The sequence below is a fragment of the Chelonia mydas genome, chromosome 23 (assembly GCF_015237465.2).
Source record: "Chelonia mydas isolate rCheMyd1 chromosome 23, rCheMyd1.pri.v2, whole genome shotgun sequence".
NCBI lineage: Eukaryota > Metazoa > Chordata > Testudines > Cheloniidae > Chelonia > Chelonia mydas.
The window spans coordinates 5,146,955-5,171,452 of record NC_051263.2 but is presented as its reverse complement, the minus strand read 5'-3'; the positions used below and the strand labels follow the sequence as shown (position 1 = coordinate 5,171,452).

At 64.1% G+C, this 24,498-nt stretch overlaps 1 protein-coding gene across 1 annotated transcript; it reads left to right on the top strand.

Moving 5' to 3' along the window:
- The first annotated feature begins 2,319 nt into the window (after positions 1-2,319).
- On the top strand, positions 2,320-22,420 carry LOC114021597 (protein jagged-2). Its single transcript, XM_037884626.2, has 13 exons — positions 2,320-2,619; positions 5,024-5,326; positions 11,752-11,815; positions 12,267-12,521; positions 12,753-12,813; positions 14,111-14,241; positions 14,643-14,762; positions 15,741-15,854; positions 16,895-17,008; positions 17,825-17,871; positions 18,783-18,959; positions 19,385-19,487; positions 19,885-22,420. Exons 1-13 carry the CDS (start codon positions 2,329-2,331, stop codon positions 20,196-20,198), a joined length of 2,094 nt encoding a protein of 697 aa, XP_037740554.2. The 5' UTR covers positions 2,320-2,328; the 3' UTR covers positions 20,199-22,420.
- Positions 22,421-24,498: the final 2,078 nt, after the last annotated feature.

The window sequence follows — 24,498 nt, the reverse complement described above, 5'->3', positions numbered from 1 at the left end:
GGGGACAGGCGGGCTCTGGGGGAGGGGGAGAATGAGACATGGGGCCTTTCCCCTCTAGGGCAGGCGTGGGGAGTCTGCTCCGGCGTGGACCATGCCACACATGGCCAGCAGGGGGAGCCAGCACACAGCTCTGTCTGTGCAGGGCGCTGGGGGATGCATCAGGGAATTGGCTGCGTGAGGCCGGGGCAAGCTGTTGTCGGGGGGAGGGGGGGACAGATGCTGAGCTGTGAAATCCTTCCCGAGGGGCTGGGAAGGCGCAGAAGGGGGCGGGGATGGCTGTAGGGGAGGGGGAGGGGCTGGGAATACAATCCTACTGGCCAGGGGCACCAGCTGCCGCAGTTAAAGCTCTCCATCCCGGATTCCCTGGCCGGGCACTGTTGTGGGGAAGTTCACAGCACCTGGGTCTCCATTGGCCACTAAGAGAGCGCTGCCCTGGGGAAACTCACAGCATTAGAGTTCCCAACTGGGCACTGACAGGACACTGCTGTGGGGAAGCTCGCAGCGCTGGAGTCTTCACCTGAGCATCGCGGACAGGACACTGCTCGGGGAAGCTCGCAGAGCCAGAGCTGGGCACTGACCAACCCTACGTTTTTCTCAGGCTCTGTAGTTCCCAGTCCGGGCAGGCGAGGGTCACCCAGGGCGTCTCTCTGGCCCTGCTGTTCTAAGTGCCCTTAGGAGTGACACCTGGCTGTAACTTTACTGTGTGTGCAGAGGATCCCCAAACACGTAACCAGTGACCCAGAGAGATCCCTTACCCAGCACTGAGATGCAGCCACCTCTGAGGTGGGGTGCAGCAGCTGTTTACACAGAGATCCCTCACCCTGCACTGAGATGCAGCCACCTCTGGGGTGGATGTGGCAGCTATTTATTCTCCAATCACACACCCATTGTCCTCATTTCTTAGGGCAGAGAGAGGGCAGCTGTTTAGACCAAGATTGCTCAACCAGCGTTAAAACAGTCACCTCTTCCCCCGCATGACAGTTTAGGACAGGAAGTGAAGAAGACTCCTGATGCCTATGGGAGATGGATGGATGGATGGGGGTGGGAGGGGTGATGGAAGGATGGACTGATGTGTGTGGGAGGGGGTGTGTATGGATGGATAGATGGACCAATGCATATGCGGGGTGGATGGATGGACCGGTGCATATGGGGGATGGATGGACTGATGCATGGGGGGATAGATGGATGGACCAATGCATAAGGGGGATGGATGGACCGATGCGTATTGGGGGAGATGGATGGACCGATGCATAGGGGGGATGGACTGATGCATATGGGGGATAGATGAATGGACCAATGCGTAGTGGCGAGGGATGGATGGATGTGATGGGGGGATGGATGGACCAATGCATAAGGGGGGGATGGACCGATGCATAGGGGGGATGGGTGGATGTGTAGGGAGAATGGATGGATGGATGGATTGATGATTGGATGGATGGATGGATGGATAGCGGGGATGGATGGATGGACCGATGTGTGTGGGGGGGAGATGGATGGATGCATGGCGGGGGATGGATGGATGGATGGATGGATGGATGGATGGATGGATGGACAGATGCATGGATAGATGGACCGATGTGTGTGGGGGGGGATGGATGGATGGATGGATGGATGGATAGCGGGGATGGATGGATGGATAGCGGGGATGGATGGATGGACCGATGTGGGGGGGGGGGAGATGGGTGGATGCGTGGCAGGGGTTGGATGGGTGGATGGATGGACCGATGCATAGCGGGGATGGATGGATGTGTAGGGGGGATGGATGGATGGATGGATGGATGGATGGACTGATGCGGGGGGGCGGGGAGGGATGGATGGATGGATGGATGGATGGATGGATAGCGGGGATGGATGGATGCATAGAGGGGGTGGATGGATGGACCGATGCGGGGGGGGGGGGGGAGATGGGTGGATGCGTGGCGGGGGTTGGATGGATGGATGGATGGACCGATGCATAGCGGGGATGGATGGATGTGTAGGGGGGATGGATGGATGGATGGATGGATGGATGGATGGATGCGGGGGGGGGGGGATGGATGCATGGATGGATGGACCGATGCATAGCGGAGATGGATGGATTCATAGGGGGATGGATGGATGGATAGATACATGGAAAGATGGACCGATGTGTGTGGCGGGGGGGATGGATGGATCCTACAGTTTCCCCAAGAACCCCTTATCGCCCCCCCGGCCCGCTCCTGCCAGCGAAGGCCGTGGGCGGGGGGGGGGGGCGGGGGCCGGGGGGAGGAAACCAGCTTCCTCCTTTCATTAGCAGGGAAAGTTCTTAATGACTTGGCCGGGTGCGGGGCTGGCCCCACCCCATCCTGCATGATGTCAGGCGGCTCCCGGCGAACGCACCCGGCTGGGAGCCGCTCAGCGCCGCGGGGACCGGGCTGGGGAGGCAGCCAGCGCCTGGGGTGGCTCCGGCCTCTATATGCCCCGCAAGCAGCGCGCTTGGGACGCCCCTGTCCTGGGGGGGCGGGCGGCGGCGGGGGGGCCGGCCGGGGGGGCAGGTGTGGCGGGGGAGCCAGCGCGCCGGGAGGCGGCCAGCCAGAGACAATGAGGCCGGGAAGCGGCTGGGTTCTCTGCCTCCTCCTCTTGCTTCAGATGTGGCCCCAGGTGAGTCCCCCCCCCCCAGACCCCCAGGCCCCCCCCCACCCTGGGCTGCCCTTTGTCTGGGAACTTGCCACTCTCCGGAAGCCTGGGTCCATGGGGCAGCCCTTCCCTGGCTTGGGGGGGGGCAGGGGGACCCTGGGGGGCTGGTCCCCCTGGCAGGGGGAGCCCACATCCCCCACAGCACAGTGGGGGTCCCTGGGAAGGCCGCGCCCCTGCCCATGGGGTGTTTGGAATTGGCAAGGAGCAAGGGGGTCCCTGGCCCGGGCAGGGCGCCCCAATGGGTGGCCTCCAGGCGTGGGTGGCTCAGGTTCGTCTCCCCCCGCAGCCCTGCCCCCCCGTCCCCCCGATGGGGTGTGGCATAAGTTGCAGTGGTGGGATTTAAAGTTGACGTGAGGGGAAACGCTGGGAACCCCGGCTGGTGAGAGCCCATCCAATGGGTCAGAGCCCCTCCCTCCCCGCTCCCCTTCGGTCCATCCACACCCATCCCGCACCAGTCTGTCTGCCCAGTGGGCCCAGCCCTCCGTGGGGCACCTGGGCCCTGCCTTGCCCTCGAGACGCTGAAGGGAATTTGGTGCTGGGGAAAGGGGCCCCCTGAATTCTTGTTTCTGCCTAGAGCGGGGGGAGCAAATGGGGGGGCTGGGCAAGCGCCTCCGTGTCCAGGCTGCTCCTTGCCCATGGGTCTGAGCCCTGCCCGGCACATTCTGGCACATTCCAGCCGGCACCCGTCCGCCACGCCTGGGCTGGCTCGGTGCTCGGATGGGAGACCTCCGAGGAAACACAGGGTGCTGCAGGGAGCCAGGCCAGGGCTCAGGAAGGGGCGCTCTCCCCTCCGGGTCAGTGCAGAGCCCTGCAGGGTGCTAGAGGGTGCTGTGGTCCTGGAGGGTGCTGCTGGCTTTCAAGTGAGACGCTCGACCAGGATCATAGCGACTGGAGCACCCAGCCCGTCGCAAATGTGACCCCAGGCGTCCCGCTGGCTAAATCCGCTGACGGTGATTCCATCCGACTTGCCCCCGTTCCCACTGCGGACTCAGCTGGCTGGAGGCGTCTTCTTGGCAGTCCCGTGTTGTTAAACAGTGGCTGCGCCCCACCCCAGAGGTGGCTGCATCTCAGTGCTGGGTGAGGGATCCCTGTAGAAACAGCTGTTGCACCCCACGCCAGAGACAGCTGCACCTTAGCATGGGGCGAGGATCTCAGTATGTTTGCTGCCTTGGGCCTGCTACTCCATCTAACGGTGGATCCTGTTTCCTCAGGGTGGGCTTAGAGGCTGAGCTGGAGGGGGGGGCCCACTGGATCTTGGGTTTGGCATCTCCCTGTCCTGAGCCAGAAACGGTCCCCGGTCCCAATTCCCCACTTCCTCCGAATCAATCTCCCTGGGAGATCAGGGTTTGAGCCCCGGCACCAGCACAGGCTGGGGACCTGCCAGGGGGCCAGGTGGGTCTGCGAGGGGATGGGAGACACCCGGGGGGCAGCTGCTGAGACTCCATCAAAGGCCCAGGCACCCCTCCCTCGGAGGAAAGGAGAGTGGAGGTGAAGCCAGGCTCGTAAACCACCAGCAACGCCCTGCAGTTCCCTGGGAGGTTGTTTTCCTTGCTGCAGGACGTGGTGGGGCCCTGGCGCCCTGGGGTGGGGCAAGATCTGGTGGGGTGTGAACATTCCCTGCCCCCCTCCCCCCGCTGCCCCCTTTTCCTCGCACTCAGCTCTGGGCTTGCTGGGATCAGAGCTGGAGGGGCTGACGTGAGGGGCACAGCAGCGGGTGCAGAATGCCTCGACCCACGCCCCAGCCCTTGAGGAAAGGGGGCTCTGTGGGGTGGGCTTAGGGACTGCGTGAGCTGCCTGGGTGTCAGGGTCAGTGTTCCCCACAGCGTTACGCGCTGCCTGGATACTGCCATCCACCCCAGAGGTGGCTGCATCCCCATGGAGCCGTTGGAAAGCCCCAGAACTGTGGGGTGAAGCCAGGTCTGGGAGAGAAGTTGCAGCCGTCTCTCTGAATTCCCTGAGCTGGGTCCAGTTCCCAGCCCCCATTCAATCCCTCGTGGTGATGCCCAGAGGGAGTTCGCCCCGGCCCACTGCTTGCTTGGAGGTCCGAGATCATCGTGAACCCCCACATCACAGGCTTTATTCACCTTGGACGACAGCTGGGGCTGGCAATAGGCAAGGGGCTGCTTCTGCTACTGCAAAGAGCGTGCACATGCCGCTGCCCCCTGCTGGATGGAATCAGCACCGCTGTGTGTGTCATGGGCCCTGTACTGCTCAGAGCTGGCAAGGGATTCTCCCTTCGTGCCTGCAGCACAATGGGAAGAGCTGGGCTTTCAGAGCAGGGGGGTTCTGCGCTCACAGTGACCAGGAGGTGAGATGCGGAGGTGGGGGGGACTCTGACCCACTCTAACCGGCTCCTCTCCACTTCCAGGTCCCCGAAGCGGCTGGCACCTTCGAGCTGCAGATCCGGCTGCTGCACAACGAGCAGGGGGTGCTGGCGGACGGGCGCTGCTGCCGGGGCTGGGCAGAGCCGCCGTGTCCCGGCGGGGAGCAGTGTCGGACCTACTTCCGGGCCTGCCTGAAGGAGTACCAGCTGCGTGTCCTCCCTGGGGGGCCCTGCGTGCTGGGGGCCGGCGCCACCCCCGTGCTGGGGGGCAACACCTTCGCGGCCAAGCCCAGGAAGGGCGCAGAGCATGCGGGCAGGATCACAATGCCGTTCCAGTTCGCCTGGCCGGTAAGGACCCCTGAGCTCTTCCACTGGGGGCGAGGGCTGCGGTGTCAGCCTAGGCAGCAGCAGCTCTGGGCTGAGCTGGGTGTGCAAGGGGCGGGGCTTATCTGGCCTGGGTGTGCAAGGGGCAAGGTTTATCTGGCCGGGATGTGCAAGGGGCGGGGCTTATCTGGCCTGGGTGTGCAAGGGGAAGGGTTTATCTGGCCTGGGTGTGCAAGGGGCAAGGTTTATCTGGCCTGGGTGTGCAAGGGGCAAGGTTTATCTGGCTGGGATGTGCAAGGGGCGGGGCTTATCTGGCCTGGGTGTGCAAGGGGAAGGGTTTATCTGGCCGGGGTGTGCAAGGGGTGGGGTTTATCTGGCATGGGTGTGCAAGGGGCAAGGTTTATCTGGCCGGGGTGTGCAAGGGGTGGGGCTTATCTGGCCGGGGTGTGCAAGGGGCAGGGTTTATCTGGCCTGGGTGTGAAAGGGCGGGGTTTATCCAGGCTGCTGGGTGCAGACAGGCCCTGGGGTTCTCCCAAGCTCTCCACTTGGGGCTGCTGCCAGCCTCCTGGGCTGAGCCCCTGGGGGACGGGGCCATCCACCCTGCCAGCCCCAATCCACCCATTCCGCCTCGGCCTGGGGTCCCCTCCAGAGGCTTCATTCTGAGCAAGGATGGGTTGGGAGAGTGATCCTTGCTGTAAGCGCCCAGGACTCCCAGAAGGTGCTTCTTGAGCTGTCATCACAGCTGTGAGCAACAGATGTGGAGAGGGGAGTGGGGTTGAGTGGTTAGGGCAGGGCGGGCTGGGAGTCAGGAGTGCTGGGCCATGTAGCTCAGCTCTCAGGCAATGGTGTGAGGAGGCCCCCAGTGGGGTGGAGCTGCGGACGGTGGTGTGTCTGGTCTCTCGTCTCGCCCGGCTCCCCAGGAGACTGTGGCAGATGCTAAATCTCTCTCCATCTCTATGAATTAGTGGGTGGCCCCGCCTGCTCCGTGATTTATCGATCCTGGGCTCCGGCCAGCTCCGGCATCCCGGCCCTTCGCTCTCCCGCTTCCATTCCAAAGCCACCTCCGTCGGGCAGCGTTGTCAGGCGTCGCACGGCAGCCCCCAGCACAGGCACAGAGCACAAGACAGTCCCTGCCTTGAACAGCTCGCAGTCTGAAAGCACAAAGAGTGGGGAGAGGAAACTGAGGCAAGGTGGGGCAGTGGCTCAGAACCCAGGGCTCCCAGCCCACTGCCCATTCCCTAGCCCACGAGAAGCTGGACCCCTTCACAGGGGCTGGATCGATCTCTCTGCTTGTGCGTTCCCTGCCCTCACCCCTTCTCTGTGGAAGCTGGGGGGGAGTTCCCTGCTGCCCTTGCTTTGGGCCTCCCCTCATAACCGCCGCCCCCCCCCACCCCCAGCTCTCTGCATCCTCCTTGCACTGGGCTAAGGGAGCTGCTGGCACCATCTTGTACTTGCAAACCTGGCAACAGAACCCAGGAGTCCTGGCTTCTGCCCCCCTCGCCCCCATTCTAACCACTGGACCCCACTCCCCCCTGCCCCCAGAGTTGGTATCTCCATCCGGCTCTCTCCGATGCGCTCGGTGAAGCTGTGGGCAGAGATGAATGCACACAAAAGGCCCAGCTGATCTGTATGCAGAGAGGCTCATTCTGCCCACGCATTTGGCCCAGGCACCTCCGGTCGAGGGACGCTGGGGGCCCGTGACCTGCCCTGGTGGCATGGGGCTTCCTGGAGCCTTGGCCGGGCTTCGGCCCCAGGGGTCAGCGGCCCGCCCTGCGTGACCTTTCCCAGGGCCGGGATCCAACGCTGCTTGCGGATCTCAGCGCGCCAGGACCAGGTCCTGGGCTCACGCGCCATCCCCACCGCCATCCCGCACAGCCGGCTCCTGGCCTGCTCCCCACAGCGCCCCCTGCTGGGAGAGTCTGGGACTGCAGTAGCCAGGAGATCCCCCCACACCGCCTGCACTCCTGCCCTGCTCCCTGTACCCGCCCCTCAAGACCCCTCCGCTGCAATCCCATTTCCAGCACCCAGCCCTAGCTGCGCCCCAGGTTCCTGCCCCCCGTGTGGGTTTGAGTTCGCCGCTGTCTACCTGGCCACGGCTGCTGCTCAGCGCGGGGCCCGGGGCCCGGGGCCCTTCATCAGCAGGGCAGCCCCAACCTCCCTTAGAGCGTGCCCGAGATACTGGCTGGCGGCTGTGCCCAGGGGCCTCATGCCATGGGCCCCAGCACTGAGTCACGGGCTGAGATGGGGGGATGGGCTGGAGGGGGCCGCGGGGAAGAGCCGGAGATGGGGCCTAGAAGCACAGCGCCCCCTAGTGCCCTGCTGAGGTGCTGGGACATGGGGTGAGGCTAGGTGAGGGGGACAGCGACCCCTAGTGCCCTGCTGGGGTGCTGAAAAATGGGGCAGGGCCAGGTGAGGGGGACAGCGCCCCCTAGTGTCCTGCTAAAGTGCTGGGAAATGGGGTGTGGCCAGGTGAGGAACAGCGTCCCCTAGTGCCCTGCTGAGGTGCTGGGAAATGGGGTGTGGCCAGGTAAAGGGAGACAGCGCTCCCTGGTGCCCTGCTGGGGTGCTGAGAAATGGGGCAGGGCCAGGTGAGGGGGGACAGTGCTCCCTAGCGCCCGACTGAGGTGCTGGGAAATGGGGCAGGGCCAGGGGAGCGGGGACGGCACCCCCTAGCATCCTGCTGAGGTGCTGGGAAATGGGGCGGGGCCCGGTGAAGGACAGCGCCCCCTAGCGCCCGGCTGGAGATTGCCTTTATAACAGTAACTGCTACCTCACCGTAGGACAGTGTCCCTTTGCGACGGCTCAGTGCAGCCCGCGCAGGGCCAGCCTGTGAGCACACGCATGTCAGTGCACACACGTGTGAGACAGGCCAAGGCTGCCCGTGCCCCGTGGGGGGGGCATCATTCTACTCCGTACCCCACCCCCAGCCTCTGAGCCACCCCACTGGTGCGGGGGCTGCTGACGGCCCCTGGGTGGGGCTGGAGCCCAGGGCCCTCTGCAGCGCCAGGCAGGTCAGGCCCTGCATGGAACAGGATTTCTGGCAGATGCCAGTAGCGGGAAATGCAGCCCGTCACGCCTAGCCCATGGGGCCTGTGTACCAGATGCTGCCTGGGACTGCGGCCCCGCCCCCATCCCACACCCACACCCAGGGGGGAAGCAGAAGGTAAATAACTTAATTAAATAACTTCCCTAATTACAAGGAAGACACTTACCCTGCACCCATCCTGTGCCCTTGAACCAGCCAGCAGGGGCGCGGATGTGCCAGCTGTTATAGGCTGGGCTAGGGGAGTATGTGTGGCGAGTTTCCCCGCAGCAGTGCCCCTGCCGGGGCCTCGGGTGCAGTGAACTGTCCCGCAGCGGTGCCTTGGGAAATGCCAGATGAGACTCACTGGAAACAAACTCACACTACCAGAGTCCCTGGTTGGGCAGGGACAGGGCACTGCTGTGGGGAAGCTCACAGCGCTGGAGCCCCCAGCTTAGTGCTGACAGGACAGTGGGTTACAGCTACCCATCATCCTCTGCTCCAGCCTTTCCTGGGCCCCCATCTGGTATGGTGGTGGGGACCCTGCTGGCTGCTGTCACGTGCCCCCTCTGCTGGGGGGGGGTGCTCTGCCAGTGGACGCAGGGGCTGCCTCAGCTGCAGGGGTGTTTGGAGAATTGACAGGGGGGGGGGGGAGAGGGGGAGCCATGCCTGGGGCTCAGCTGGGGGAGGGGCCCAGGACACACTGTGTCTGCTCTGGCCCTACATGTTGACCATATCACCCACCCCACCTCATATCCTTCCACCTCTAGGGGCCCCTTCACTGGCCCCCCTCCCTTGTATCCTTCCATCTTTATGGGTCCTTCACTCCCCCCCACCACACTGATACCCTTCTGCCTCTAGGGCCCCTTCACTGCCCCCCTCCCTCGCTCATATCCTTCCCCCTCTAGGGACCCTTTGCTCCCCCCCTTGTATCCTTCCACCTCTAGGGGCCCCTTCACTGGCCCCCCCTCCCTTGTATCCTTCCATCTTTATGGGTCCTTCACTCCCCCCCACCCCACTAATACCCTTTTATCTCTAGGGCCCCTTCATTGCCCCCCTCCCTCGCTCATATCCTTCCCCCTCGAGGGACCCTTTGCTCCCCCCCTTGTATCCTTGCACCTCTAGAGGCCCCTTTACTCACCTCGCTCATATCCTTCCTCCTCTAGGGGCTTTTCACTGCCCCCCACCCCCCATTTGTATCCTTCCGCCTGTGGCTCTCCCCGACGCTGGGCGGCACAGACCCAGTTGCGCTGGCATCTTGCCACCCAGGGGAGGGCAGAGGCGGCTCTTGATCCCTGCTGGGCTGCCTGACCCCTGCCTTCCCCCCAGGCAGCCCTCAGGCCTGGGAGCCACCTCCTCCCCCTGACCCCAGCCCTGCGGCTCCCCCTGGGTCCACGCCCGCCCCCATCATGCCCCTGCGAGCCTCCAGGCGGGGACAGGCACATCCCAGGTCTCCCCGCATCCACGGGGAGGTGGGGGGAGGCGGAACCCCATGGGGGAGGGGTGGCAGCAGCTGGTGGGGGAGGGGCAATCATATATAGGGTAGCCCCCTTTCCTTCCAGAGTGGAAGAGGCTGGGCTGGAATCATAAGGGAGTTCTGTCTGGGGTGAGGCTGCTGGGCATGAGCAGAGCCTGGGGGGTCCTCTGCTGCAGACTCCCCCCACACACACACACAGGGCTCCCCCCTCTCACCGGGCACTGACCAGGGAGTCAGGCAGGATTGCTACAGGGCCAGGATGCTGCTAGAAGGGGATGTTAGTGGGGGGACCCGTCCAGGGGTCCCTGGAGTATGGGTGAGGGGAAGGGAGCATGGTGCCCCCACCTTTCTCCTGTCAGAGAGTGAGGGGAGGGGCTACCAGGCTGAAAGGACCCATTGCTCTGATATGGCACCCCAGGGAGACCGCGTGCGTGTGTGTGTGCGTGTGCCACTGCCCTCTCCTGGGTTCAATCGAACCCGCTGCTCCGTGTGTCACGGCCCCTATACTGCTCGCAGGGAGTCTCCTTTAGTTGGAGTGACATTTGCAGCAGCTGAGCTCTGTCCCCAGTGTGGTTGTTTCCCCCAAGTGATACAGAACCCCAAGGGGAGGGGGGACCCCACTGCCCCCAGCCTCTGAGTGTAAGCGGAGATGGAGCAGCAGGGTGGGTTGGGCTGGGAACAGGCAGTATCCCATGGGAGCGGGTGGCGGGTCGGTGCCCAGGTGCCTGTGAGAAGGGAAATCGGCTCCGTCACTGCGGCTAAAGGAGGCAGCATCTCTGGTTGACGCCCTCGCAGGGGCCCGGGGGGCATTGGCAGGGGCGAGGGCAGGGAGCCCCCTGGCATGGGCCACGCCTGGAACATTACGTGGGCAGAAGGAATGTTTTGGCTCAGGCAGCGGCAGCTGCAGGAGGCGGCCAGGGATTTCTCCCAGTGGAAGCCTCCGGAGTGACTCCAGACCAAAGCGGGGTGGCAAGGGGGACCCCCCTCTTTGCCCATCTCCCCTCAGTGCCCATGCCCCAGCCAGGTACCTTCAAGCCGCCGCTCTGGTCTCAAGCGTTGGCACCAGGGCGTGGCACAGGAGAGCCATGACGGACCTCGCCAGCGCCCTGAACTCCAGGATCCACCCCTTTGAGACATCTCCCTGACACCGGACCTGCTTTGGCAACCTCCATCCACTAGCCCCCCCTCCTCCCCCCCTTGGCATGGAAAGAGCCAGGCTCTGCTCCCAGCTCTGCTGCTGGCGGAGCTCGGTCACGTCCCTCCCGCCCCGTGCCTCAGTTTCCCCATCTGTGAAATGGGGATGATGACGCTGATCCCCTGGGGATTGCTGTGGTTTATTGGCTGTCTCCCATGCTGTCCTCCGTTCGTGCAGCACCTTGCGCTCCCACGCCGCATGCAGCAGGCATGGCACCTAGGTAACAGTGCAGCCACCTCTTGGGAGGAGAGGAGACAATTGCCATACAACAAAGTATGTAGAACTCTGAAAATGCCCAGCGATCATCAGTCTCCTCCCACAGCAGGCAGGAATTCATCGGCATGGCCTCCCCGTAGCAAATGGGAGGCAGAACTCCTGGGCGCTATCCGTAGCTTGGGGGTGGGAGAGTGGGGGTCTAGCAGATTAGCGCAGGGGGGCTGGGAGTCAGGACTCCTGTGTTGTATCCCCAGGTCTGGGAGTTGAGTGGGGTCTAGTGGTTAGAGCTGGGGGGGGGGGCTGGGAGTCAGGATGCCAGCTCTGTGTGCCTCAGTTTCCCCATCTGTGCGGTGGGGTTAAGGATCCCCACCCAGCCATGAGAGCTCATAGACCCTGGGACAGGAGGCGTTAGGTCGCAGAGCCGCTCAGTCTCACCCCCTGCCCACTTCCCCAGCCCTGGAACAATCGGATCACGAGTTGGGGGGTGGGGGTCGGTCAGTGACACCTGGCCCCTCTAACCTTGTGCTTTGATCCCCCAGCGTTCGTACTCACTGATCCTGGAAGCCTGGGATGCTGACAACATCACTGGCCCCGGCACCCCGGGTGAGGCACCCAAGTTGGCCAGCCCCCTGTCCTAGGGCTGAATTGGAGCCAGCGCCCCCTAGAGGAGAAAGGCCCCATGTCCCATTCCCTACCACAATGAGCCAACCAGTCCCCCACCTTGGGGCCGGATTGGAGCCAGTGCCCCTAGAGGGGAAAGGCCCCACGTCCCATTGCCCACCCCCCTGAGCCAGCCCGTCCCCCACCCTGGGGCCGGATTGGAGCCAGCGCCCCTAGAGGGGAAAGGCCCCATGTCCCATTGCCCACCCCCCTGAGCCAGCCCGTCCCCCAACCTGGGGCCAGATTGGAGCCGGTGCCCCTAGAGAGGAAACGCCCCATGTCCCATTCCCGGCCTTCCTGAGCTAGCCAGTGTTGGAGCCCCCCGGGAGGGGTGCAGCTGGTGTAGGGCACATTAGGCCGGGGCAGGGCAGTGATGGGCTCCCCTCTCCGGCAGGCGGGGGGTCCCTGGTGGAGCGGGTGACGCGGTCGGGGATGCTGAACCCGGGCGAGGGCTGGCAGGATTTCCGGCACCACGGGCGGGGCACGGCGCTGGAGTACCGGCTGCGGGTGCGCTGCGCCCACCACTACTACGGCCCCGCCTGCAACCGCCTGTGCCGGCCCCGCGACGACTTCTTCGGCCACCACGGCTGCGACGCCACGGGCAGCAAGGTCTGCCTGGATGGCTGGACGGGAGAGGCGTGCACTCGGGGTACGTGCTGGGGCGGGGGGGCCCGGTGCCCGCAGGGAAGGGCAGGAGGTGGGAGGCACGTGAAAATGGGGGGGGGGCTGGGAAGTGGGGTGGAACAGAAGGGGGCGCTTAGGGAGGCGTGGTGCCCAGGGAATGGGAGGGGGGCATGGTGCCCACAGATGGAGGAAGGGGGAGGTGACGGGGGGGCATTCCCTGCCCCTAATGCCCCCACCCCCACCATTTCTCTCACAGCCGTTTGCCACCAGGGCTGCCACGAGCTACATGGCTTCTGCGAGGAGCCTGGAGAATGCAAGTGAGTGAGAGGGGCCCCCATCTGCCCCCTTCCTCAGGCTCCCTCCATAATCCCCTTCCACTCCCCCGCCGGCTTCCTACCTCAGCCCCCTAGGGAAGTGGGGGGGGGACCCCAGGGATGGGATGGAGCTGGGGGGAGAGCGGAGATGGATGTGGGGTGCTGTTTGTGTGGCTTCCCTGGCAGGCTGCTGGGATCCCCTCCCAGCCTCCTGCAGCCTCTGCCCAACCCAGGCCTGCCCCTGCTGCCAGGCAGACTCTCCACTGGGCAGGACGGGAGGAAGTGCCGGCAGCCAGGGCTGCCCGCTGCCTCCTGCCCTTTGGGGAGGGAGCGGTCGGCTGGGCTGGGCCCAGGAGGGGGGAAGCGCAGGTCAGGGAAGGGGACTCTGGGCGTTTTTCCTTCCCTGGCAAGGCCTGGGGGCTTTGCAGGGCAGGGAAACAGCCCAGGCAAACCTGCCCCACCCCATGCAGAGCCAGGGATAGAACCCAGGAGTCCTGGCTCCCAGCCCCCCTCCTCTAACCGCTAGACCGGGGCAGGCAAATGTTTTGGCCTGAGGGCCACATCAGGTTTCCAAAATTGTGTGGAGGGCCGGTTAGGGGAGGCTGTGTCTCCCCAAACAGCCAGGCATGGCCCGACCCTTATCCGACCGCCCCCCCACCTTCTCGCCCCCTGACGGCTCCCCCAGGACTCCTGCCCCATCCACCATCCCCTGCTCCCTGACCACCCCCACAACTCCCCTGCCCTCTATCCAACCCCTCCTGCTCCCTGCCCCCTTACCACGCTGCTTGGAGCACAGTGCACTGAGGCTGCAAGGGAGGCAAGCCTCCCGGGCCAGGAGCTCAGGGGCCAGGCAGGAGGGTCCCACAGGCCAGATGTGGCCCGCAGGCCGTAGTTTGCCCCCCTTTACACTAGACCCCACACCCCTCCCAAAGCTGAGATAGAACCCAGGAGTCCTGGCTCCCAGCCCCCCGCCCCCCTTTAACCACTAGACTCCACTCAGGGAGCTGCCCTCGTCTCCCTGCCCAGCTCCCTCCCTAACAACCACCCATATGGCATCGCCTGACTCTCTGCTGCCCGCTTGGGGCTCCAGCTGCCCCCTGCCCACCCCACCTGGGTGGGGGGGGAAGGGGGTTGGTCATGAGCAGAGGCAGCCTCCTCCCCCACTGCCCCCATGCAGACGTCCCCGGGGTCCCCAGACCAGACACCCGTGGCTGTTACTGCGGGTGACTCTGTGCCAGGCTGCCCCCCCCCCGCCCCCGATGTGCGCCCATCTCTCCCCACGCCGGGTCTGTCTGCCCAGGTGTCACTACGGCTGGACGGGCTCCAACTGCGATGAGTGCGTCCCCTTCCCCGGCTGCCTGCACGGGACCTGCACCGAGCCCTGGAAGTGCGACTGCGACACCAACTGGGGCGGGCTGCTGTGCGACAAGGGTGAGCAGCTGGGTGGCTGTGTGTGTCCCGCCCCGCAGGCCCCGCCCCGCAGCGCCCCCCACTGGGAGAGGCCGGGGCTGGAGTAGCTGGGAGCTCCTGCCACAACCGGTGCCCCTGCCCTGCTCCCCACAGCGCCCCCTGCTGGGAGAGGCTGGGACTGGAGTAGCTGGGAGCTCCTGCCACAGCCAGTGCCCCTGCCCTGCTCCCCACAGCGCCCCCTGCTGGGAGAGGCCGGGACTGAAGTGGTCGAGGGCTCCCCCCAACTGCCAGAAACCCTGCCCCGCTCCCCACAGCGCCCCCTGTGGCGGGTTGGCTGGGTTCCCTCTCCCTGGCAGGACAGCAGGGCAGCCCCGGGGTCAGTGGAGTTTGGTTGGAGCTGAGCCGAACCCTTCTCCCCCCAGACCTGAACTACTGTGGCTCCCACCGGCCCTGCCGGAACGGCGGGACCTGCACCAACGCGGAGCCTGACGAGTACCAGTGCCTGTGCCCGACGGGCTTCCGGGGCCGGGACTGCGAGAGGGGTGAGGGGGCAGCGGGCGCTGTATGGGGGGTGGGAGGAGGCTGGGGGGGGAGGGGGCTGGCTTGGGGAGGACCCCAGCTTCTCCGCCTGTCCCCATGGCTGCTCTCGTGAGTGCTGGGGCGCCCACGGGGTGGGGGAAGCTGGTCCTTGGGGGCCCCATTGAGATGAAGGCTCTAGGGCCCAGCAGCAGTGGCTGGCAGCCTGCAGGGGAGAGATTAGGGGTCTGGGGTTCTCTTGGGAATGGGGGAATTCTGGGGGGGCCCTGGTGAGGACCAGGAGAGAGGGAGAGGGGGGCTTAAAGGAGGCCGGGAGGGGATGGAGCTACAAAGGTAGGGAGACCAGCAGGAGGGAACCAGGGGGTATGGGGGTCCTACTGGGGGCTAAAGGGGACTTGTTATAGGCCATGGGGGAAGGGAGATGGGGCGTTCAGGGGGCCAGGGGCAAAGACCTGGGGGCCAGGGATGCTGTTAGGGATTTGGGGTTCCCTGGGGGAAAAGGGTTGAGGTCCTGTTGGGGGCCTGGAGTTCTGTGGGGAGTCAAGTGGCTGGGGAGAGGGGGACGTGATGGGCTCAGCTGGGGGGCAGGGGACCAGACAGAGGGACTGGGCGCGAGTGGGGCAAAGGAAGCTGTGGGGGTAGGGTGGAGGAGGCTGTTGGGGGGCTGGCGGCCGGGGCTGACCCCGCTGGGGATGGATCCCCCCAAGGCTCAGGTCACCCCATAGCACCGTGGTGCAGGATCCCTGACCCAGGCTGTCCCTGACCGGCCTTGGGAGGGAAGGGGTTCCTGCCTCAGGACCGGGCCTTGCTCCCAGGGTCCCCCCTGCCCAGCCGGACATGCAGCATCGCTTGGCATGACGCCATGGCTGGAAGGAGGGCGCCGGTCCAGCCCCGGGGGGCCCTGTAGGCCTGGCTGAGCCCAGCCCACTCGCTGCGGGGATGCCCGGGGTCCCGCCCTCCCTAACCGCTCCCTCCCCTGGCAGGGCTGGACGAGTGTCTGCCGGAGCCCTGCGCCCACGGCGGAACCTGCCACCCCCTCCCGGATGGGTTCAGCTGCACCTGCCTGCCCCAATGGACCGGTAAAACCTGCCAGCTGGGTGAGGCTAAGCCCGGGGCACTGAGCTCGGGCACCCCCTCCTGCTCCCCATGCCCTGACACTGCCTCATGGCACCTCCCTCCTGCTCCCCAAGCCCTGACAGTGCCCCCTGCCCCATTGTACCCTCTCCTGCTCCCCACACCCTGACACTGCCCCGTGGCACCTCCCTCCTGCTCCCCACGCCCTGACACTGCCCCGTGGCACCTCCCTCCTGCTCCCCATGCCCTGACACTGCCTCATGGCACCTCCCTCCTGCTCCCCACGCCCTGACAGTGCCCCCTGCCCCATTGTACCCCCTCCTGCTCCCCACACCCTGACACTGCCCCGTGGCACCTCCCTCCTGCTCCCCATGCCCTGACACTGCCTCATGGCACCTCCCTCCTGCTCCCCACGCCCTGACAGTGCCCCCTGCTCCCCACAGCCTGACACTGCCCCATGGCACCCCCCTCCTGCCCCCATGCCCTGACACAGCACCCCCCAGTCACCTCCCCTCTGCCCCCCACACCCTCGTGCTGTGGGTACTGTCCCCCTCCCCTTCCTGTGAGTCTGCAGCAGGGGGCAGTGAACTCTCCCCCCACAAACAGGACCCAGGACTGGATGTGCCCCCCTGCCCTCCCCAGCTGTGCAGATCCAAGGACCTACAGCCAGCTCGGACCCTGCCAAGGGCAACAGAGGCCTGGAGGGGTGTCTGGTCGGTGGGGAGTTAGGGGAAGCAGCAGCATCCCTGTGGTGGGAGAGGAGCCACGTGGCTGGCAAACGGGGCTGCTCACTTCACGATGGCCAGTCTGAGCTGGGCGCCGGACCCTTGGGGGCATTGCAAGTCAATGCCCACTGGGTGGTGCGAGTGAGTCGGGGTAGTTCCCAGCAGGACAAGGGCCCACGATCCCCAATCCCCAAGCCAAGGGCTGGACGGGGCGGGTGCAGGGGGGACACGTCTGGCTCTTCCCACTGATCCCACCTTCCCACACTGATCCCACGAGGGGCCAGCAGCCTCCCCCCCTCGACCGCGATCTGCCCTGACCCCAGCCCCCCCGACCACAGATGCCAATGAGTGTGAGCGGGAGCCCTGCGTGCACGCCCAGGGCTGCAAAAACCTCATCGGGGGCTACTTCTGTGACTGCCTGGAGGGCTGGGCCGGCCCCAACTGCGAGACCAGTAAGAGAGCGACCAGTGGGCCAGGGCTGTGGGGGGCCGGGCTGGGGCTGGGGCTGGGGCTGGGGCCAGTGAGGCGGGGGGCACAGCCCAGGTTTGGCCAGGAGAGGGTGGCTGGGACTCGGCCGTGGCCAAGAGGGGGCAGGGCCAGGCCATGGCTGGGAGGGGGCGGAGTCGGACCAGGAGGGAGCTTGGATGGCCTGGAATGTGAGAATAGCCACAGCGCAGGGCGCTCTGGCCATGTTCCCGATCTGCCCCCTATGGGTCCTGGGGGGCAGAGAATAGCCACAGCAGCCTGCACCGGGGGGCTGGGATCAGAGCCCTTACGCCCACTCCCCACCGGCTCAGGGGGTCCCAAGGGGCTGCTTCCCCCCCGCTTTCCGCTATGGGAGGGGGCCTAAGCCTGACCGAGAATCGGGCCACTCGTTCCCAGGCCATTGCCACTGGCCGATGCTAATCGGTTCCACTACTAGGGTAGGGGGCAACACACACACACACACACACACACACACACCAGCAGGTGTTGGTTGCGAGTCACGATGGGGCATGTGAGTTGCCAGTTTGAATCCTGCCCTAGCCAGTAGTGGTCCAAAGCTGCTGGCTGGTCCGTACCCCCCACCCCTGGCAGTGGGAGAGCCCTGCCAGATGCCTGGGGACCAAGGGGGTGGGTCCCGGGGCCCCATGATGGCTTGCAGCTGATGCCCCTGCCAAGGTGAGCTGGGGCTGCAAGGCAGATGGGGTGCTCGGCTTGCTCCCCACCCAGGACTCCCCTCGCGCTGCCTCGTCTCTTCATGACCCCCGGCTCCTCTCCACCTGCAGGAGACGACGGCTGCCAGGGGCGGTGCCAGAATGGGGGGCAGTGCCAGGTGGGTGTGCGCCCCTCAGACTCTGCTGCTCTGGGAAGGGATGCGGGGGGAGCTGTGCCGGCCACAGGAATCACCCCTCCTCTCCCGGTCTGGAGGCAGCACCTCACCCCTTAGCTCTCCACCCCAAAAGCAGCTCAGTGATGTTCCCACTGCAGCCTGGGCCAGGGAAAGGGAGGGTCCCCAGAGAACGTGCAGAGCCCCTGCAGGGAGGGGACAGACATGGGGAGCCCCCAAACAGTGGTGAGGGATAGGCAAGGATACTGGGGGGCCATCAAAGGCTGGTGGGGGATGGGCAAAGATGTTGGGGGGACCCCAAAGGCTGGTGGGGAGAGGGGATGGACTCACAGGGGACCCCAAAGGCTTGGGGGAGAAGTGATGGATTTGGGGGACCCCAGAAGCTGGTGTGGAGAGAGGATGGACACACGGGGGACCCCAAAGGCTGGGGAGAGAGGGCACAGACATATGAAGGACCCCATAGGCTGGGGGTGGGAAGGGGATGGACACCGGGGGGACCCCAAATGCTGGTGGGGGGGTGGGATGGATATTGGGGGGACCCCAAATGATGATGGGGAAGGGGGTGGACATGGGGACCCCAAAGGCTGGGGAGAGAGGGGATGGATTTGGGGGGACTCCAAAGGCTGATGGCCGTGGATACTCATGGTGCCCCGTTCCCCTGCTGCTGGGGGGGTGGGAATGGGAATGGGCATTGCCCTGAACTGGCCAAACCCCAGCCCCTGAGGACGGGGTGTTTCCGCCTCCCCCAGCCCCCTCCTGCCCGAGTGGACTGTGACCATCAGGTTGCCCCTGGGGGGCTCCGTTTCCATGTCGCTGTGGGGTCTTGTCACCATGGGGAGCTGGTCTCTGCTATGCCAATGACAATGCTCCTCCTCCCTGTCCACTGTCCCCCCCAGGCGGTGGGTACCGGGCACGTGTGCTCCTGCCCCGCTGGCTACATGGGCGAGGCCTGCGAGACAGAGCTGGGGGGCTGCGCCAGCACCCCCTGCCAGCACGGAGCCCGGTGCCAGGAGACGCCAGGGCAGGGGGTGGTGTGTAGCTGTCCGCCTGGCCTCAGCGGGCCCTTCTGCGAGGTAAGAGCCACCAGGATCTGGTGAGGAGAGGCAGGAGCCATGTCAGAGATGGGAGGGGAGTGGGGGCTAGAGGTTAGAGCCAGGGGGGAGGGGCTGGGAGCCAGGATTCCTGGGTTCTATTGCTGGCTCTGCCGCTGGTTCCCCCCCGTGACCCTCTGCAAGTCACTTCCCACCCCCAAACCCGCCTTTGTGCCTCAGTTTCCCCCCTCTACAAAATGGGGACCGTGATCCTGACCCACGGAGGCTGTATGGTTTCAGTGGGCCAAATCCAGCCTGGGGAGAATGCGGGGACTGCATCAGCTCACTGGGGCTGCACAGACCAGAGGCCCCCTGGCCTGGCAATCTCCCTGCCCACCCCCACCCCGCAGCGTGGTGCCAGCCAGGCAGTGCTGGGCCCTGCTATCTCTGCTCTCCCTGTGCCCTAGGTCTGGCTGGATCTCTGCTCCCCGAACCCCTGCCCCAGGGGGGCTTCGTGCCTGGGCGGGGCAGGCAGCTACGTGTGCTCCTGCCCGGAGGGGGGCTGCGCAGGTATGGCCGGGCGTGGGAAGCGGGGGTTTCACCTGCCGTGGGGATGGTTCCGTATTGGCAGCCCCTATGGGGGAGGTACGGGGGCAGGAGGAGGCAGCTCTGGGTTCGTGACAGGTGCGGGAGGGGCAGGGAGGTGTTTTGAGAATGGTGCCAGGGCAGGGGGAGGAGGGCGGGCACCATGCCAGGCAGAGGGGCAGGGAGCTCCAGGCTGGCGCAGGTGGGTTGGGGAGGAGACGACAGGGCCCCGCTGGTGCCGTGGCAGGGAGGGGTGGATCGGGGAGCTATCTCAGGGTGGGGGGAAGGCTGGGCATGGGGCAGAGGCCCGGGGCTGGGGGTTCAGGGGGCGGCTGGCACCATGGGCCTGGCGCTCCCTTCTCACCACTCTCTCTTCCTGCAGAGGCCACTGACCAGACCCTGCTGTATGCCCTGCTGCCCCTGGCGCTGTTGCCCCTCCTGGCCGCCCTGCTCTGTGCCCTCCTGGTGCTGTGGACCCGCCGGAAAGGCCGGGCACTGCCCCCGCAGGAGCTGCTGGCCAACAACGCCCCGCGCCTCATCCACAACGCCACCCGGGGGGACCATGGCCAGCCCCTGGACAAGGGGGGGCTGCCCTTGCCCCTGCCCCGCGGCCTCCCCAAGATGGACATCTCCAACCTGGAAAGAGCCAAGCTCAATGGACTCAATGTGCCAGCCGGCCTGGAGCCCAAGCTCTGATCCAGCGTGGGGGGAGAGCGGGCTGGACCCACGTTGCCCCCCGCCCATGCCGTGGTATAAGGGAATCGGGGTGGGCTCGTCCCTGCCCTGGGGACCCTCATGCCCCCTGATTCCCCCCAGCTCTGCTAAAGCACCTTAACCGCCCCTCTGTGCCAGGGGGGCACATTCACTCTCCTCGCCCCACCACACCAATGTGGGTCCAACCCAGCGGGGCGCCCCTTGGAGGGGGGTAATTCAGACCAGCCAGCTGAGGCTGCCCCAGTTCATCACACAGGTGGAAGCTCGCCAGGGGTGGGGAACCGGATGCCCGTGGTAGCTGGGTCACCACCTCAAAGGAGCCTGGCCTGCCAGCGATCTGCAGCTCCAGCACAAGGTAACAGGCTGGCTGGTGAGGATTCCCTGCCAGGCTGCAAGGCCTTGGCCAGTGAGCTGCACAGTGGAAGTGGAGTGGGCATGAGGGAAACGCAACTGCTATATTGTGGGCAACTGGCGGGCTTGGAGGGGTGGCGGGATGGGACGCGGGGCCTTTCCCCTCTAGGGGGCACCATCTCCAACCTGGTCCCCGGGCAAAGGGGGACTGGCTGGCTCAGGGGGGTGGGGAAAGGGACGCGGGGCCTTTTCCCTCTAGAGGCGCCGGCTCCGTTCCCCCTGAAATTCATTCCCATTGTCAGCGTGAAGCAAGGTTGCAGGACGCAGCCCAGTTCCTAGCGGGACCAGTGTCCACATCCCTCCTGTTCAGCCCTCACTGATTGTCCCCAGCCGGCAGCTTCTGCAGAGGGACGGGCCGTGGATAATGAACTCCATCCGCCAAGGGTGTCCCAGGGTGGGACTGAGGCAGGGGGCGCTCTGTCAGGGTGTGGGGGGACGATGCTCCCTCCACGTCTGCCTAGCCTGCTCTCATGCTGTCCAGCCAGATGCCTTGAATGCTGACGGTTGTCAATCTGGTGTCTGTGCTCCATGAACGGAGACCAGGTCTGCCCACTCCCAGGAGCTCCAAGCCCCACCATCCACCCCTGCCCATCACCCAGCCCAGCCCCATCTGCTTCTGTTCTGAGACGTGCGTTGGTCCCTCGCTAAGCCCCTCTGTCTTGAAGCCACTCACCTGGGAAGGAGTAGTTGGGGCTGGAGGGAAAATTTCCATCAAAACTGATTTTTTCTAGGGGAAATTGGGTTTTCAACCAAAGGAAATTTGTCTCGAAAAGCACCTGCTCCCCAGGGAATATGCCACAAAAATCAAACACCCAAGACACCAAAATATTTCAATTTAGACGTGGCACCCCAGTGCCTCATGGGAGTCGTAGGTCAGTTGCCTCATGCTTTTCTACTCTGTGGGCTGGGCTTTGCGATTGGACTACATTTCCCATGATGTACCATGGCCAGGGACTCCCCTAGTGCATCATAGGAGAGGTAGTGCAACCAGGCAGCCTGGACAACAGAGAATGGAAGCATGAGGCAACGGAATTACATCTCCCATGATGCACCACAGAGTCCCTTTGTGGAGAGGCGGTTGCATCTGGGGAGCCCTCAGCTATGGGTGAGTCGTGGGAGATGGCGTCTGGCTTGGGAGCCTGGAGAATAGAGAATGAGAGCTTACGGCACTTTGACTACATCTCCCATGATGCACCATGACCTCTCCTCTTGGCCAGGTGGTTGCCTCATGGGGATCTGTGGCCATGATGCATCATGGGCGATATAGTCCAGTTGGGGAGCCCAGCCCACAGAGGTAAATCATGTAGCAACAGAACTACATCTCCCATGATGCACCGCAGCAGCATTTCCAAATCAAGCTATGGCAGTATTCTGAGTTTCCGCCAGAAGTCAACATTTTCCATGGAAAGCCCCCCTCTCCCCCCAACATTTTCAATCAGCTCTTTGTCTAGGGGACCCCTTGGAGATTCCCCAGCCCCACCCCGACATACACACACAGGGCCTCCCTTGCCTTCCTACTGGGCCTGTGATTAGGAAAAATAAATCATTCTGTGCTAGAGTCAAGGCACACCCCCCAGCATTGAAGGGGAGGGGCTGCGTATTGCAGCATCCCCTGGTGGCAGGTGTGTGCATGTGCTGAATGTATCTCTGTTGTATGATACTGTACAGATTCCTTCGTAGAGTTTTGGTGACCTCTTTGCTTTTTTGTACCAGGTTCTATCCCGCCCCCGGCGTGAGACAAGCTCGCTCAGGGTCAAAAGTGTGAACCACAAATAAATATTTTCCAAGCCTCACCCCAAGGCTGTGAGACTTTTTGTCTTGAGGCAGGGGGGCAGTCAAATGCGAAGAAGATTGAGAGATGGCTGAGCACAGTGGAAAGGGAGGGATAAGAGGATTAGATCCCGGGAGTCAGGACTCCTGGCTTTTCATCCCAACCATTATGGCTAGAAAACATTTTTTTTTAAATGAAGGCTGAAATTCGACTGTACCACAAGCTGCAGCCTCAGCCAAGGGCCTGTCTTGCTGATGGCTTGGTCCAACACAGTACCCCACTGACCTCTGCTGGTTGGCATCAGAACTGCTGAGCTGCATGTCATAACCCCTGTACTGCAAATAGGGATTCTCTGGAAAGCTCAAGGCTTTCAGAGCTGAGGGATCTGGGTTCTAGCCCAGCTGCAGCCACAGCACGTGAAGCATCACAAAGCCCGATGTGGCCAGAGGTGGCCTGCGATGCTGAGGAAAGCACTGTCCTGTAGTACAGCAGGAGAGTCAGGGGACCCCCGGGGTAAAGAGAGGAGGGAGCAGAGATGAGGACAGGGGAACAGAGTCACCGAGGAAAGGCAGGGAGGCAGTAGGAGGTGAGCAGAGCCTGTGTCGTGTCCCTGCTTGTCAGAGGGATGCGCTCGGGGCTAGCGAGGCAGCTGAGGAATCTTGGCCTTGCGCCTCTCCGTGCCCTTCCCATTTAAACCCCACTGGAGCATTAGTGGTAAGAGGGGGAGGGGAGAACTATGGGCCTCCTCCTCTGTAACTATGTGGGCTGATGGAGAATCTCCACTAGCTTCCAGCACTATAGGGGCTATGACACACAGTCGGGTAGTACTGATTGCCGCCAGAAGCGGGCCGCGGTGGCCACGCACGTATTGTGCTCTCCTTGCACCCATCCCAGACCCTGAGGAATTCAGGTTGGCGGTGCCATGTTTCCTGCTGATTCACAGCGAAACTCCTGCAGGGTTTCATGGACGCGAGGCCGCAGGGAGGAGGCACCGCCCTTGGCAGCCGTTCCCTGTTCTAACGCCCCCGTCCCTACCCAGCTGCAGCTGGTGTCCAGCCAGCTGAAGCACCGGCGCCTGGACCGGATCCCTGGCTGCCAGCAGGATGAGACCTGCCCTGCCTGCAGCGCCAACAGCAGGGAGAAAGTGCCGGGGGTCCGAGCAGAGGCAGGATCCATAGGGAAGCAACGGGTGGGGGATCCGAGATCGGTCACAAGTCACTGCTGTCTGGTGCCCCCCCATGGCTAATAAGCCGGGGGGGGAAGTGGGGGGTTTGATCCCGATCCCACGTGGCCAGGTGTCTACGTCCCAGAAACCATCAGCACAGCTGGCCCCCTTCCCCGGCTTAGCAGCTTCAGCAGATGCCGGGGTGCCGGAGAGAGAAAAGCTGGGTTAGAAACACATTGTCGAGCAACCTGTGGCTCCGGAGACCGAAGTTAAGATGCAGCTCCTTGTACAGGCACTGACTCCGGGGCTGGAGCTACAAGCGCCAACTTCCCAAAGGACCGAGGGGGGCTCACTGCTCCACCCGGGCTCTGCCCCCACTCCACCCCTTCCCGCCCCCTCTCCTGAGCCTGCCGGGCCCTCGCTCCTCCCCCTCCTCCTCAGAGCCTCCTGCACGCCACGAAACAGCTGATCGGCAGGGCTGCCGGTGGGCGGGAGGTGCTGGGAGAGGGGGGAGCTGATAGGGGGGCTGCTGACGAATGTGGATCTTTAGCAATGTACTTTGGTAAATTCTGTCTCCTTCTCAGGCTCAGGTTGGCCACCCTTGTTGTCGCAGGATCAGGGGGTAGGTGGATGGTTGGTTTCGGGGGAAGGAAGGAAGGAAGGATGGATAGAGAGAGATACTGGGGAGGGAGGGAGGGATGGGTGGATAGATAAAGAGAGATACTGGGGCAGGAAGGATGGATGGATACAGCAGAGAGAAGGAAGGATGGCAGATAGATAGAGAGGGAAGGATGGATAGATTGACTGCAGAGGAAAGGAAGAACAGACAGAGAGTCAACAGATGAAACAGATGAGATACGGACTGCAGAGGGGTAGATCGCTCCCGTGGATGGGGGGAGGGAGAGGGAGAGGCAGACAGATATTGCGGATGGAAA